The 13,077-nt window shown below is 53.4% G+C and overlaps 3 protein-coding genes across 3 annotated transcripts; all 3 read right to left on the minus strand.

Moving 5' to 3' along the window:
* Nucleotides 1–2,732: 2,732 nt before the first annotated feature.
* Nucleotides 2,733–3,695, minus strand: N0V96_002456 (uncharacterized protein; the record flags this gene model as incomplete). The annotated part of the gene is made up of 1 exon (XM_053187501.1): nucleotides 2,733–3,695. The coding sequence occupies one exon, from the start codon at nucleotides 3,693–3,695 to the stop codon at nucleotides 2,733–2,735; it is 963 nt and encodes a 320-aa protein (XP_053055005.1).
* A 3,563-nt stretch (nucleotides 3,696–7,258) lies between these two features.
* On the minus strand, nucleotides 7,259–7,998 carry N0V96_002457 (uncharacterized protein; the record flags this gene model as incomplete). Its single annotated transcript, XM_053187500.1, has 2 exons — nucleotides 7,259–7,852; nucleotides 7,906–7,998. 2 exons carry the CDS (start codon nucleotides 7,996–7,998, stop codon nucleotides 7,259–7,261), a joined length of 687 nt encoding a protein of 228 aa, XP_053055004.1.
* A 3,596-nt stretch (nucleotides 7,999–11,594) lies between these two features.
* On the minus strand, nucleotides 11,595–12,856 carry N0V96_002458 (uncharacterized protein; the record flags this gene model as incomplete). Its single annotated transcript, XM_053187499.2, has 2 exons — nucleotides 11,595–12,527; nucleotides 12,620–12,856. The coding sequence occupies 2 exons, from the start codon at nucleotides 12,854–12,856 to the stop codon at nucleotides 11,595–11,597; spliced, it is 1,170 nt and encodes a 389-aa protein (XP_053055003.2).
* Between the last annotated feature and the right edge of the window lie 221 nt (nucleotides 12,857–13,077).

Consider the following 13,077-nt stretch of genomic DNA (forward strand, 5'->3'; position numbering starts at 1 on the left):
AGAAAAGCGAGACGAGCAGAGCAGGGGGTGAGTGGTTTAACCGTCAGGCAAAGGTGCGATGCTAAACCGGAAAGGTACCTCGAGTGCTTGGCCAAGACCAACCTAAGATTTCCAGTAGCCACACCTCCCTTATTTTTCTTTGGGTAAGGGACCTTATCGTTTGGATGAATTCTCGAGCAGAAAGAGAATAGCAGTGAGGCCTCTCTCTCCGGGTACTTTGCAAGCTGTCAACCAGCTTCCTGGTGTCCATGGTGTACCTAGGAGGGAGAAGACTGATGGAGATGATCCAATGCAGCTTGTGCCCTCCACAGCGGATAACGACGTAATACTCGCCATTACCTCAGCAGATTTCAGCTGGGGGAAACGCTGCATTGGGCTGTGACTGGTCGCTGAAGTCGGGCGGGGGAGCCGCCTACAGCACTTCAGGGCAGCGACCCCTGTCGAGCCAAACCAGCGGGATTGGCTACTGGAGCTTCAAGACAGGGGTTCTCAGCTTGCTTGGGACCTGGCGAGCTGGGAAAGTGCCAGGTTGGGTGTTTTCCCGGAAAGGTTGCACTTGGAATGGAAGCACCAGAGGGAAGCGGGGGGGGTTTACTTACCTGCCTAGCTGCATGGCGCTGGGCAGGGTAGGGCAGGCTTGGGGAAGAGCCGAACATCCAGCTTGGTCAGGGTCGCCGAGACCGAAGCTCATTCCTCCAGTTCGTCCACCTCCACCACAACACACACACACTACCTAGGTACAATGGTACCACAGAATACCTGCGGATACAAAGTGCAGACAACATCTGTTTCTCTCTCCCTCAGGCACTTCAGCTTTAAGCTGCAAGGTGCGACACCATTCGCCCGCGCTTACGTTCCTCTCTACTGGATCGTGTGCTGATAGAACTAGTCGTCTATAAGGTGTTGCGTTATCCGCTGCATCGTCTCAACTCCGACGTCCCTGCGACATGGGATTCAGCACGTCTGTCCGATCAGACTCCCTACACTCCTTGGCCCGCACCGCACCGGCAGAAGCAAGTCATCGTCACCAGTCGACGCACTACTGGTACATCCATGCTTCAGCGGCTCGATGCCGTTGACGACTTGCTACCTGTCTTTCCCGTCCAAATTCCGAGCTTGATCACCTTGAATCAATCGTAAACCCCAGCATTCCTCACGACTACCCCTCCAGTCTCGACACCCTCCTCCACACTCAGCCTTCAGGGTTGTCAGGGAAGTTCGTGGCTGGATGGGGGCCGAGGTTCCTGGCACACCAGAGCTCCGCCAACGGGCAACTTGGACACCCTGACCAACGGTCGAGCTGCCAAACGACGGTCGAATCACGTCCATCCCAGCTACCCGATCCTTGCCGGCAATCCTTCATCGATCGGACCACGGCGAACCGATGACAGGCTCATGACTGACAGGCCACAATCACACCTATGGATACACTGAACTCAGTGGTCCGTCGCCTACTAGAGATTGCTGCCCACGATCTGACGAATGCTCATGTCACCTCTTCATGGCCAGTGTCTTTTGCTAATACAACAATACGAAACAAAATATGGCACAATTCCATTTCCCAGCAATTCTCACAAAGAAAGGAAGGGGAGATGAATATCGGCAAAGGCGAGCTGCATAGGCACAAGAAGCCTTCGCCTTGATAACTTTCCAAGCTCGATCAAACTAGTCCCGGCGTACAGCCTCGCGGTTGAGCAACACAGAGCTTGTCGCAAATAGCCCCCCGCCAGCATCTGTCCATTCATCGCGCCATGTTCCTGCCTAGGGAATTAAAGACTAAGACACTTATCGGCGCCGTCTTGGCAGGTACCAGCCGCTAATCACACCTCAAAAGATCGCGTTTTTACCTTGAGGCATCCTTCATTTCCTGATTTGTGGATTGCAAACACTGCAGACTACGATTGCCGACAACGCGAGAGTTAGAGACTCAGAACAGTAGAGGCCAAAAGAAAAGGAGTTGTGTACTCAGCATTGATTGAGCTAACGCGCTCCGCTAGTCCTGTTGATTAGTCCCAGCTATTTCCAAGACAGGCTCCGTTCCTGGCGATCTCTACCGGTAATTTAACACGCCAGCATCGTTGGACTAAGACTTACTACACCTCACGGTCATCACCTGAGGTCGGACGCTAACAACAGCACGTCTTCATCCACGCGTACATGCGCGAAACGAATCATGCACCCACAGGCCAAGGCCTCTTTCTACCAGACACCACGCAGACCCATTCACTCGCACGCATTGAGTTTCCGATCCTGCAATGAGAAAAGATGCCGTTAGTCGACGGTATGATTGAGATCATCTGAAGAGAACTATTGCTACACTGTCCACATAAATGCTACGCGAACCAACTCGGTGATTTGAGCTTGTTCAAAAAACCAATTTATCTGGGGGAAGTTATGGGCTAGCCCCGAGCCTTTTTCCGGTCCCAAACCATGCTGTCTAACCCCAAGTCGTCGTCACATGAAAGAAAGGCCCAATGCGAGCATTGAAGAGAAAAGAGAAGTGAAAAGTTCGCCCAAACAATGAAGGGTTTTCGACCAAGGCGAATCGCGATCGATGCATTCTGTCCCTGCAGCATGTAAAGCACACGGTGCCACAATAGGCCCATACGCAGACGACAATCCAGAGCAACAGACGCCCAGCCCAGGGAAACAAAAATCTCCGAACCGCGCTCGTCCTCAGACGACAGCCATGCTTCAAATGTCCGAGCTCAGGAGACTCTTGTGCTCACGACTTAGAAGTTGGATGACGCCTCCTTTTCGGAGTCGGCGGCGACGCTGACGCTGTTGACAGTGATAGTCTTGCCCGACTCGCTCGTAACGCGAACGTCGACGGTCTCGGTTCCGAAACCGCTCGAGTTCTCGAAAAAGTTGTATGGCTGGCGGTTGGTCGCCTGCCAAGTGCTTCCGCCATCTGTGCTGACCTCAAGCTTCGCCACGGGCTCGTTGTGGTTCAGCACTTGCATGGAGAACCAATTGGCAGAAGTGCCAGTCTTGTTGTGGAGCTTGATCGGCGAGGTGATACCGCACTCAACAAACTCGTACGAAGTCGAGATGATGCCCTCGGAGACGGTTCCGAGCTGGGTGAAGGCATCCTGGAAGAGGTCGAGGTGGCCCTCGTCGCACTCGGGGCACTGGTCTACAACCATGGCCGTGATGCTGTTGCCGTTGGGTCCAGTGACCTTGACGCAAGCACCGCAGTGAGCGGCCGAATCCCAAGCCTGGCCGGAGAAGGCGGTGCCATAAAGGCCGGAGGGAATGGTGTAGGTCGAAAAGGAGCACATGCCGCCAGAGGTGTTACCGCCGTAAAAGGTCGACTTGCCCTGCTTGGTTCCACCGCTGCCGATCGGTGTCGAGGATGAGGCCGGGGTGCTGGCACTGCTGCTGCTAGACGATGGGGCAGCCTGCTCCACCACGGTAGCCGAAGCCGATGCGGTTGTTGCGATGACCGATGGCATCTGAACGGGAGTCTCGACGGGGGCGGAGCTTTCGACGGAGCTCTCAACAGGTGGTTCGACGGGGGTAGGTTGCACGACCGGCGCCGTCTGGATGGGGGTCATGGTCGGGCCTCCGTATGTCGGGGTGACGTAGAAGGTGAGGACGGTCGTGCTACGCGGCTTGGCTGAGCAGGACTTGACGGGCTTGGCGAAGGCCATGTGAGCGGCCGAGGCGGCTAACAAGAGAATGGATTGCTTCATTGTGTCGAAGACGATGGACGTGATAACTATGTGTTACGGTGAGGTTCCTAGCCAAGGAGGAACTACTGATGGGTTGCAGATTCGATTCGGACAGAGACAAGCTCGGTGTCTTTTCTTTGGATAATGACAGAACAGCAGTCGGCAATATCAACAAGTGAAAGAATGACGGACCTCAAAGGGGTACAGCAAGAGTTCCAGACCAGCGTGGATAGAGAGAGAGAGAGAGAGAGAGAGAGAGAGAAAGGATCAAGAAAAGATTTCACACGTACACGACAGGATATGATAATCCTTTTGAGGGAAGAGCCCGAAGCAGGAGGGCAGGCAACCATAATACCGTTATTATTTTGATTTAATCTTACTCAATCCTGCAGAGTGATGGAAGAAGGACAAGCGCCACCAACGGTAAGGGAAAAAACAACGCGCGCGAGAGAGTTTTCCTCTTACTGTGCCGCCGCCGCCGTCCATCCTACGGTCCTACCTTACCAACCTGCCTCATGGGGGTTCATCCTCGCTCCTCAGGGCGGACGTGCGGACCAAACAATGCAGTCCAGAACGCAAAAAGAGGAGCCACTCCTCCATGCTCCCGGCGCCGTGGTGCCGTGGGCAGGCATGCGCGCTGCTCCGTGGCGAGAGCGTGGCTCCATCGTCATCTAAAATTGACGGGGGGTTGAAACCAGGATATCCAGCGGGGGTGGGAACCCGCGCTGAGGGACCGGACCACGAGGGTGGCCAGAGCCAACCGGCGGTGCTTTTGCGCGCGAAACAATGCTGTGAAAACCACATCAAGACGAAACGAATTCACGCCAAGAGCCCCAATTCGATGACAGTCTCGACTTTCCTTGGTCCGTTTCATTGAGGGATGCGGACGATCAGAGGGGCTCGGTGACACCAGGCTAGGGCTGAAAGTTGCAATCCGTTTCCTCTTCTGTCAAGAATGGGCTTGAACTGACGTTAGACATGCTCAACTTCAAGCGCATGGCGTGCCATAATACCACTCATGATATAGCCTCCCTTCCCGAATCACCATCTACCCCAAACAGCCTACTCGGCCCCTCTTTTTTCTTTTCCTTCCCGCATCTTGACGATAATCCGATGAACGTATAAGGAGGGGTGGGGTCGTAGGTTACGGACAGCTGAGTTTCATGAAACATTGTACCGGTATGCCCTTACACAAGAGGTTTTTTGGTACGGATAGTGTTGGTCGGGTTCATCTAATCATTTCAGTTTTGCTGCACTATCCATTGACGCAGAGTCGGTTCTGGGATTTGTTGCCTGCGACACAGTTTTACACTGCCTTCCTACGGATGCCAACTCGCGTGAGGTGTATCCGTACTGCGCGCATATAAATGCCCGCAAGCAGCGACCACCCCTGGCCGCGAGAAATTAAGAACGCAGGTGAGTTGTTTTTCCTGCTCGGGACTTTTGACCGTTGGGTAATCCGTACGAAGTACACAACTAGAACAAAGCTGGGGCAGCAATCTGCCAGTCGGCGAGTTTAAAGCAAATGAGAAAGTCGGAGACTGAGCAGAAATTTTTACTCGACAGATTGGAGAAAAGAAATAAGCTCATTATCGGGATTCCGGTGGGTGAATGCAGGTCGGCGACGTGTGTTATTGATAATGATTAAGCGACCCTGGTTGGACCTTGCTTGTCCTCAAACTTACAGACTTTCCTATCTCTCTCTACATCCATCACCTTTGTCCAGACAGGTTCATGTTTCCTGTTTTCTCGAAGAGCTGCTCGGTTCTATTTTCAAAGACTGATTCTGAGGATCTAGCATACACAGTATTAACGACTTCCATCTCTTCCTCCTCCTCCTCGGCAAGGTCGGGCCAGTCGGCGAGGGTAGGGCCTATGGAGCACATACCCAGTGCCAAGTGGAAACTCCCGGGGACTCGCAGCAGGGATCTTCTTTTTTGGACGATCGTGCTGCCCTGGCATGTTCTAGATCCTTTTAATGCTCTCCCCCTCCTTCCTCCCCCCTTTTTCGAACCCCCTCGTCCTAGAGGTGGGATGTTCCCGTGTCTTGGCCAGCTACCTACGCAGTATCGGCACTGTGATGTGCGGACACTTATTCGGATCTTAACCTGTGTGAAGAGTCTCCGAAGTTTCCTTCTAGACTGTTCCCAGAACATCAATGACGTGAGCCACGAGGTAACCTACATATCGCAGTGAACTTTCCATGTCTTGGCCCTTGACCGGAAGGGGGGCGGAAGAGGGCACGGGAGGGGAGGAAGGGGAATGGGGCCGGCAGACGAAGATCACTCTGCTCAAAACGTGGTTTGACGTCGAGCTACACTGGGGAGAAACGGTCGAAACGTCCCACGTCGAAACGAGTCCACATACACGCTTCTACCGAGACAAGTCACGTCCGTCGCTTGCCTTTGGAGTAATCTACCCGTACAGCTTGCCTGCCGGACGGAACCTATGGCGGTCCCCACGGTGGTAGTGATACAAGTGGGTTGTCGTAACCTTGGGAAAGATGTGTCTTACAACATATAAACACGTCCTGTGTTTCTCTCCCCTTGAATCCCCACGAAAACTACGACTCCTCTCTGTCAAAGTGAAACGACCGCAGTCAGGCACTGGTTGTTGTCTTTTTTTTTCGACGGAAGGGCAACAAAGTGGGTGACCAAGTAACTCTGCCGGTCCTTACGATAGTTTTTCTTCCTATCACTCATTTCCTCGTCACGACTGTCCTTCTTGCCATCTGACTACAATACTTCTAGTATATATCTTGTAGACAATATACTCCGATAAGCATGAAGAGAAGCTATAGCACCAATGGAGGAAACAGTAAAAGAAACGCTAGAGGGAATGATAGAGTCGTATTAGAGGCATCGAGAGAAATCTGGATTGAGCGGCAGATCTCTCTGTCATCCATTTGGGCCCGAACATACAAGCAGCCACGTCTACCGGGTCCCATGACTGAGACAGGGTGAGCACTCGGGTGACAGAATAAATACCCTCCTTTCGATGGCTAATGTAGGCGACACGAGTTGAGGAGAAAATCGAAAATTGAATGTGCCTGGGCGAGCCAAATCGCCACAAGTGAGCAAGGCATCTCATTGTTAGAAGCAAACCTAACATATCTATCTAATCTGAGTGGCTGGTATCTCCATCGAGGGGAGCGAGAGAGTGGCTCTGTGCAACGATGCGCCGCCTCCCCTCTTTCTCTCCTCCGTTTCGCTTCAGAAGTATTTACTAGCAAAAGTATTATACCCTGGCACACTGGCTGACATGTATATATGAAAAAACTAGCAAGGCACCGTGAGACCATCCAGTCCACAAAAAACAAAAGCAAATCAGCCCCGACCATTCTAAATACTCACATCCGCTGACGACAACGAGCGCTTCCCGGCATCAACTCGTATTATCTCTTCCCACAGCGTTGGTGCGGCGGACAATGGTGAGATGGGATTTTGGTTGTCAAATCAACACAAGAGAAAGCAAGCATCGTTAAAAGGAAAGACTTGGTTAAACTGAACGGCCCCTATGCAAACCGAAACGCCGAAAGATCAGAGCCTGCGAGAGGAGAAGTAATGAACCGACAACACGAGGTATCAATAGCCAAAACTATCATGCTGATGGACTGGGCACCGTCCAGGATGGTTGATGAACCAAGCTGAGATACAGGATCGGTGGAAACGGCAGAGGCACTCCAGACGCGCCATTGGAACGCCCACCTCGAATTCCTCAAGGCAAATGGTGCACTCGGCCGAGTCGACACAGTCCTTTTCTGTCGCAACATAAGGGAACATACCAGTCCGGCGAACCGCCAAGGGAGGCGGCGTTCCGACTGGAGGGGTCTCTCCCGTCGGTGTACCGCCGTAAGCGCTGTGTGAAGTGATGCAGGTGTTAATGTGTGTCTCACGCAGCTGCTCAAAGTTGGGGAGGGTACGAGAGGGCAGTTCGCGATGGCAGACCGGACATTCGTCTTCCTCGGCTATTTGGGGCGGCGGCGGCGGCAGTGCACGGTTGTAGTGAGCTGATGAGGACGACGATGGACCAACGTCCAGCATCGATCGATAGCGGGATGAGCCTGGATAGCCGGATGAGGAGGACGGATAGTACGTCGGCGGGGTGCCTGCCATGATCCGACTTCCAGAGGATTGGTAATGTCCACGAGAGCTCGAGGGCCCACCGGAGCCGGAGTGCTGCATAAGTTAGCATGTGTGTTAATGGAATGTGGACCTGGATTAACTCTTACCGTAATGCTTCTAGACCTGGCATAGGTCTCCGGGGAGGGGCTCGACGTGAAGTAGCCGGAGAATCGCGAGGGAGCGGGCGCGTTGCTGGACATTGTGCTGATGCTGCTTTGCGATCTATAATGCGATCCTCGAGGAGACAACTGGGAAGGCGAGCCAAGTGGCTGCTGCGGCGGTGTGGTGTTCGGGTCTGGGACGCATGGGTTGCATAAACGAACGCGCTCGCCTCCACCAAGGCTGCTGAAATCTGCATATCCTCCCTCACCACTGATGAGGGAAGACGGGTATCTCTGGGCGGCCAGTCGCGGTTGTCCTGGCGCTTGAACAATGTACTGGTAAGGAATGGTGATTCTGTGAGGCGAACAGGCGTTACAAACGACTCTTCCACATTTCCTGCAATTTATTAGCGACTACGTCACACAGCCCCTCAACTTCAACATACCTGCAATGATGTTTCCTGACGAATATGCTAAATTGTACGTTGCAAATCGGACAAAGAACAACCTCTGCGTCTGGTTGCCAACGCGGGACGACAAACTCGGGGGGTCCGCTTCTCTCTCCAGGTCCTTGTTGACCGCGCAAAGGAGGCTGAATAGCAGTCGAAGAACTCGCCCGTCTGGGTGGCGGTGGAGGCGGCGTTTCGTGAGATCGACTGGGTGATAGAGCTGGGCGCAAGGGCAAGTCGTGTGACGATGTGTTTGCCGCTTGCGATGTAACCAAGCTCGATGATCTTTCTGGTGGGACAAACTCTCCGGTCGGCGTTGCAGGTGTTGCAGTCGGTGGGAGAGGTTGAGAAGTCTCTGAAAGTCGAGAGCTTAAAGGGGTTGGTGGTGCCGGTGCGGCTTCCTCGGGATCCTGAGACTCATCAGGCCCTTCAGTATCCCGTGCTGAGGTTGCCTGTGCTGAATCTACTGGTTCTCTTGGTCGCCCCGTATTCGTCTCCTCGGGCCCGGGCGCAAAGCTTGGTGCTGGGATAGGCTCTGGAGTTTCTTCAGGCACGGGAGAATCGACAGTATGTAGCCTCGCGCTTGATGAACTTTCGGCCCTATCGTCGCCCGTCTGATGCTGCAATGTGGGCTCCTCCTCAGCCTCACTATCGTTGGCCTCGTCGTCAGAGAGATGCCTCTCAACTACATGGGTAGGGCAGTCGAAGAAGCGAGAGCATTCCATATCGTGGTAGCGAGACGTCCGCCAGCGACATTGTCCCCGTTCGGAAGAGTCGTCTGAAGCATCACTCCCGATGTGGGAGCTGCCCGATATCGATTCTCCTGCATCGTCGAGCAGGCGGTGATGATCGTCGAGGGAAGCTGGAGCAGCTCCACCATCTGGGCTTGCCATCTTAGATCGTTTGCATCGTCTCCGGCGACTCTATCGGTGTGTACGGCCGCGGTGGTGGTTCTTTTGTCTCGAGATAAAGCTCGTCGTTATAGGCTCCGCATCAATCAGTCAATGTCGCGAGCGAGTCGTGGACAAACGACAGTCAGGCTGTTGGCCAGTGATAAGTCAGCATGACGAAACAAGAGTCAATATCCGAGATGGTGGGGTCGAATGTTACTTGAACTCAGTTAACCAACAGCAGTCGGGTGCATTTGCGCCTCGGGTTTTGTCGTCGGCGAGGCGATTACTGTGCAGAATATGCAGGAACCTCCCAGGTGATGGATGGAACAGGAATATTTGGAGGGGCAAGTCGAGGCACACGAGCATGAGCACATGCACCTCTTGGAGCCACCCTAGTAGGGAGGTCCACGGTTGGAGGCTTATCGCGGCCTAGACCATTTTCCCCGTCTTATCGCGCGATTGGCGCCAGCTTTGATATGTGGCGCGGGGAACGACCCATTATTGCCATTCCAGGCGAACAGGGATCGCCACCGTGGCTGGGGTCTCCCAGCTTAGCTAATTTCCCAACTTCATCAATATTCAATCATAGCGTTCCATCCTCAGTAGCGCAATACTTTTGTTGCTTTTGATGCCGTTGTATCTTATATTTGGACATGAAAATTACCCTACCCGAGCTTCTAGACTTCTGAGACAGGAGCACGTATTTTCAATATCGCGGGCCTCCTCGAGCTTATGCGTCTGCTTGCAGGAACCGTTGATAGCGCAAGACTAGTCACATAAAGCTTGTTTTCCTAACCCAATATTCACGTCTATCTTGTTTTCGTATGAAATTACGAGAAGTGTTGCGAGGATGGCCATGTGAAACGAAACGTCGACAATACCAGCTTTTGGCGTTGAGCGTTGACCAATCGACAGAAATTTGCTATTACGGTGTTCCTGATGTCGAAGCTTTACTCTACCTTGCTTAAAAAGTGAACGACATCCATACGACATGCCAAATGCGTCCATAATAGCGGCTTCTAAATGTCTGCGGTCGGTGGTTATCATCGAGAGCAATGGAAATTAATCTGCATCGAGGTGCCGGATCACCGGAAGGAGAGACGATGGAGTTATCTGAGGCTTCATCGAAGCTCCGCGGCTGCCTATCTAAGATAAGTAGGCAGCGATATCCCATTCCGAGGCGGCATTCTGGTTGAATTCATTGAGGGCCACGAGACGGATGGATAGAGGATACATAGGACACAGATTCGAAGGAAGGAGCGTCTCCCCGGTACAGTGCAAACTTGCTGGGGCCACGTAGCCTGGTGGTTAAACGGGTGATGAAGAAACTGGGACGCCGGTTTTCGTAGGGATAGGGTTCGAACCAACGCCCGAGCTTTTTTGTTGATTTTCTCCGTGTATTCCCTAGGCTAGGTGGTATATAGGTCACTGGTTCGAGGGAATGAACAATCCTCGGGGTTTAATAGTACTCCCCGGGGCCACGTAGCTGAGTGGTTAAACATGCATGAAAAACAATGGAATTTTCGCAAGTACAGGAATTGGTTTCAAACCGTTCGAATCCTGTACTGAGCTTTTTCGTCATTTCTTTTTATCAATTTACTTATGCTAACTGGGTCCATCTACCCTATCACTCCAACAATGAACATCCTCCTGGCTTAATGGAGAGTTCCCAAGTTGGGTGAATTTTTTACTTGTCTAAGCAGAGCGACGACGCGAACTAAGATATTTGGAAGGAAGCATTGACGTGGCATGAATATGCTCCTCTCAATTCGTACGGTTGTCCGTGGTGTTGAGGGTGTACCCGTAAGCACAGCATATCTCTAGATCAATCATCGGAGTAGTACAAATCCCACACCCGTCTACTGATATGTTATGATGGAGAAGTTCTACAGCATGTCTAGATGGGCGGAATAGGCATACCCACGAGCAACGAGCAGAATGTAGTCAACGTACTAACCACAAGTACGTCTTGCTGCGTGTTCTTGTCGACCTAAGTGGTGAAGGTAAGCTAGTTTGACTTCTCTACAGGATGCATGGCGGGGAGATACCAATAAGCTTAATAGAAGGATCTCATAGACTTCAGGCATGCTACCAATCAGCGAATAGATAGGGATATCTACAGGCAGCTAACACTCTATCCTCGTATTATATACATGGTTCCATGCATCCAACACTTCGATGCGAATCGGAAGTCAAAGATTGAAGATGGATGCTGCCAATACACAGTGTTATCCAGGAATAGAAGCAAGCAAATGGTGTCGTTTCTAGGAGTCTATCAATAACGCGTCACATGATCTGTCCGCACCCATCTTCGTCTATGGCCCCCCAGTCGTCGTATTTATACCCCTCATCTTTATGGCTGCACCTTCATACCCCAGAAAGCATCCAACTCGCGCATGATATACTCGGTCTTGGTCATCACAAAGTCGTGACCACCAGGAAGAACCTTCCACGTCACATTCTCCTCGCCCCCCAGCAACGGCAATCCATCCTTGGCATAGTGATCAACATCAATTACCTCGTCCGTCTTCCCGATAAACACCGCCGTGGTCCCCTTCTTCCTCTGACCCAGAACCCGCCACGTCTCGTGCTGGCCCGTGAGCGGCGCCCACCGCACACACGACATGAAGGCCTTGACGAACCCCTCGTGATGCGCAACCATCCACGGAACATACTCGCGCACTTTCCGCTCGACCTTCTGATCCTCCCCGCTGCCACCGTGAGGCCCAGACACCTCCGCGGCAGCGACGTCAACAACCTTCTCGACCGGGTCCTCCTCCTCCTCAACAGCATTAGACCGCTTGCTCGCCAACGGCTTCTGCAACCTCTTCCTCGTAACAGCAGCGAGGACGCGCTCAGGCACAAGACCAGACTGGAACGTAACCTGCGCCAGCACCCCAAAGTTCTCTGCGCGAATGAGCCCCGCGGGCGCGAGCAGGACGAGGCTCTCCACGACGTGCGGGAACGACGCCGCAAAGGAGGCGGCGACGGCGCCGCCCAGAGAATAACCCACGACGCGGACGGCGTCGGTGCCGGACCAGGCGAGCGGGGAGGAGGCGAGGGCGAGGAGGACCTGGGTGGTGTAGAGGCGTGTGTCGTGGGGCAGGTCGCCGACGCCGTCGGAGAAGCCGCGGCCAAAGAGGTCGAAGAGCATGACGCGGCAGCCGCGGGCGGCGAGGGCGTGGGCGATGGGGCCGAGGGTCATGCAGGAGGTGCTGATGCCGTGGATGAGGACTACTTTTGGCCCGGTGGTTGAGCCCCATTCGTAGACGCGGATGGAGCCGTACTGAGAGGGTGTGTGTTAGTCCAGGTTCACTTAGTACTAGGGGGCGCATCTTGAGGAGGTGGTGAGCTGGTGGCGAAGGGGTGGTATCTTACAGGCGTGTCCACATCCCGGGCGCCAGGAAAGTAGTCTGGGTGGTAGGGAAGCTTCTTGACCTCATCGTTTGTGAGTGTGGGAATCTTGGTCTTGAGAGGGTTAGGGATTGCGGTGCCCCAGTTGGGGTAGAGGCCAAGTCGCGCAAGAGACAGGAAGGAGAGCGTCGCGACGACGGTCGTAGCTACGATCGCCGCCGTTCTTGGCTCGATGGAGGCGCTGAATAAGGATTCCATCATGCGCGTAGGTGGTATGGAAGCGACAAACCCAGGAGTTCGGGCTTCCGTGTGGCGTGACGTAGGTATATACCGGATGCCACGGAGCGCAAACGAGTGGGGATCCCGGTGCACGCGAGAGTCGAGGCAGATCCCTAGGCAGAGAGCCGTAGATGAGTGTCTCTTTGCCTATCTCGCGAAATTGTTACTTCACAAAATAGGAACGATTGTGCAAGCGAAGAACC

The sequence above is a fragment of the Colletotrichum fioriniae genome (assembly GCF_027942845.1).
Source record: "Colletotrichum fioriniae strain IMI 355084 chromosome Unknown scaffold_2, whole genome shotgun sequence".
NCBI lineage: Eukaryota > Fungi > Ascomycota > Sordariomycetes > Glomerellales > Glomerellaceae > Colletotrichum > Colletotrichum fioriniae.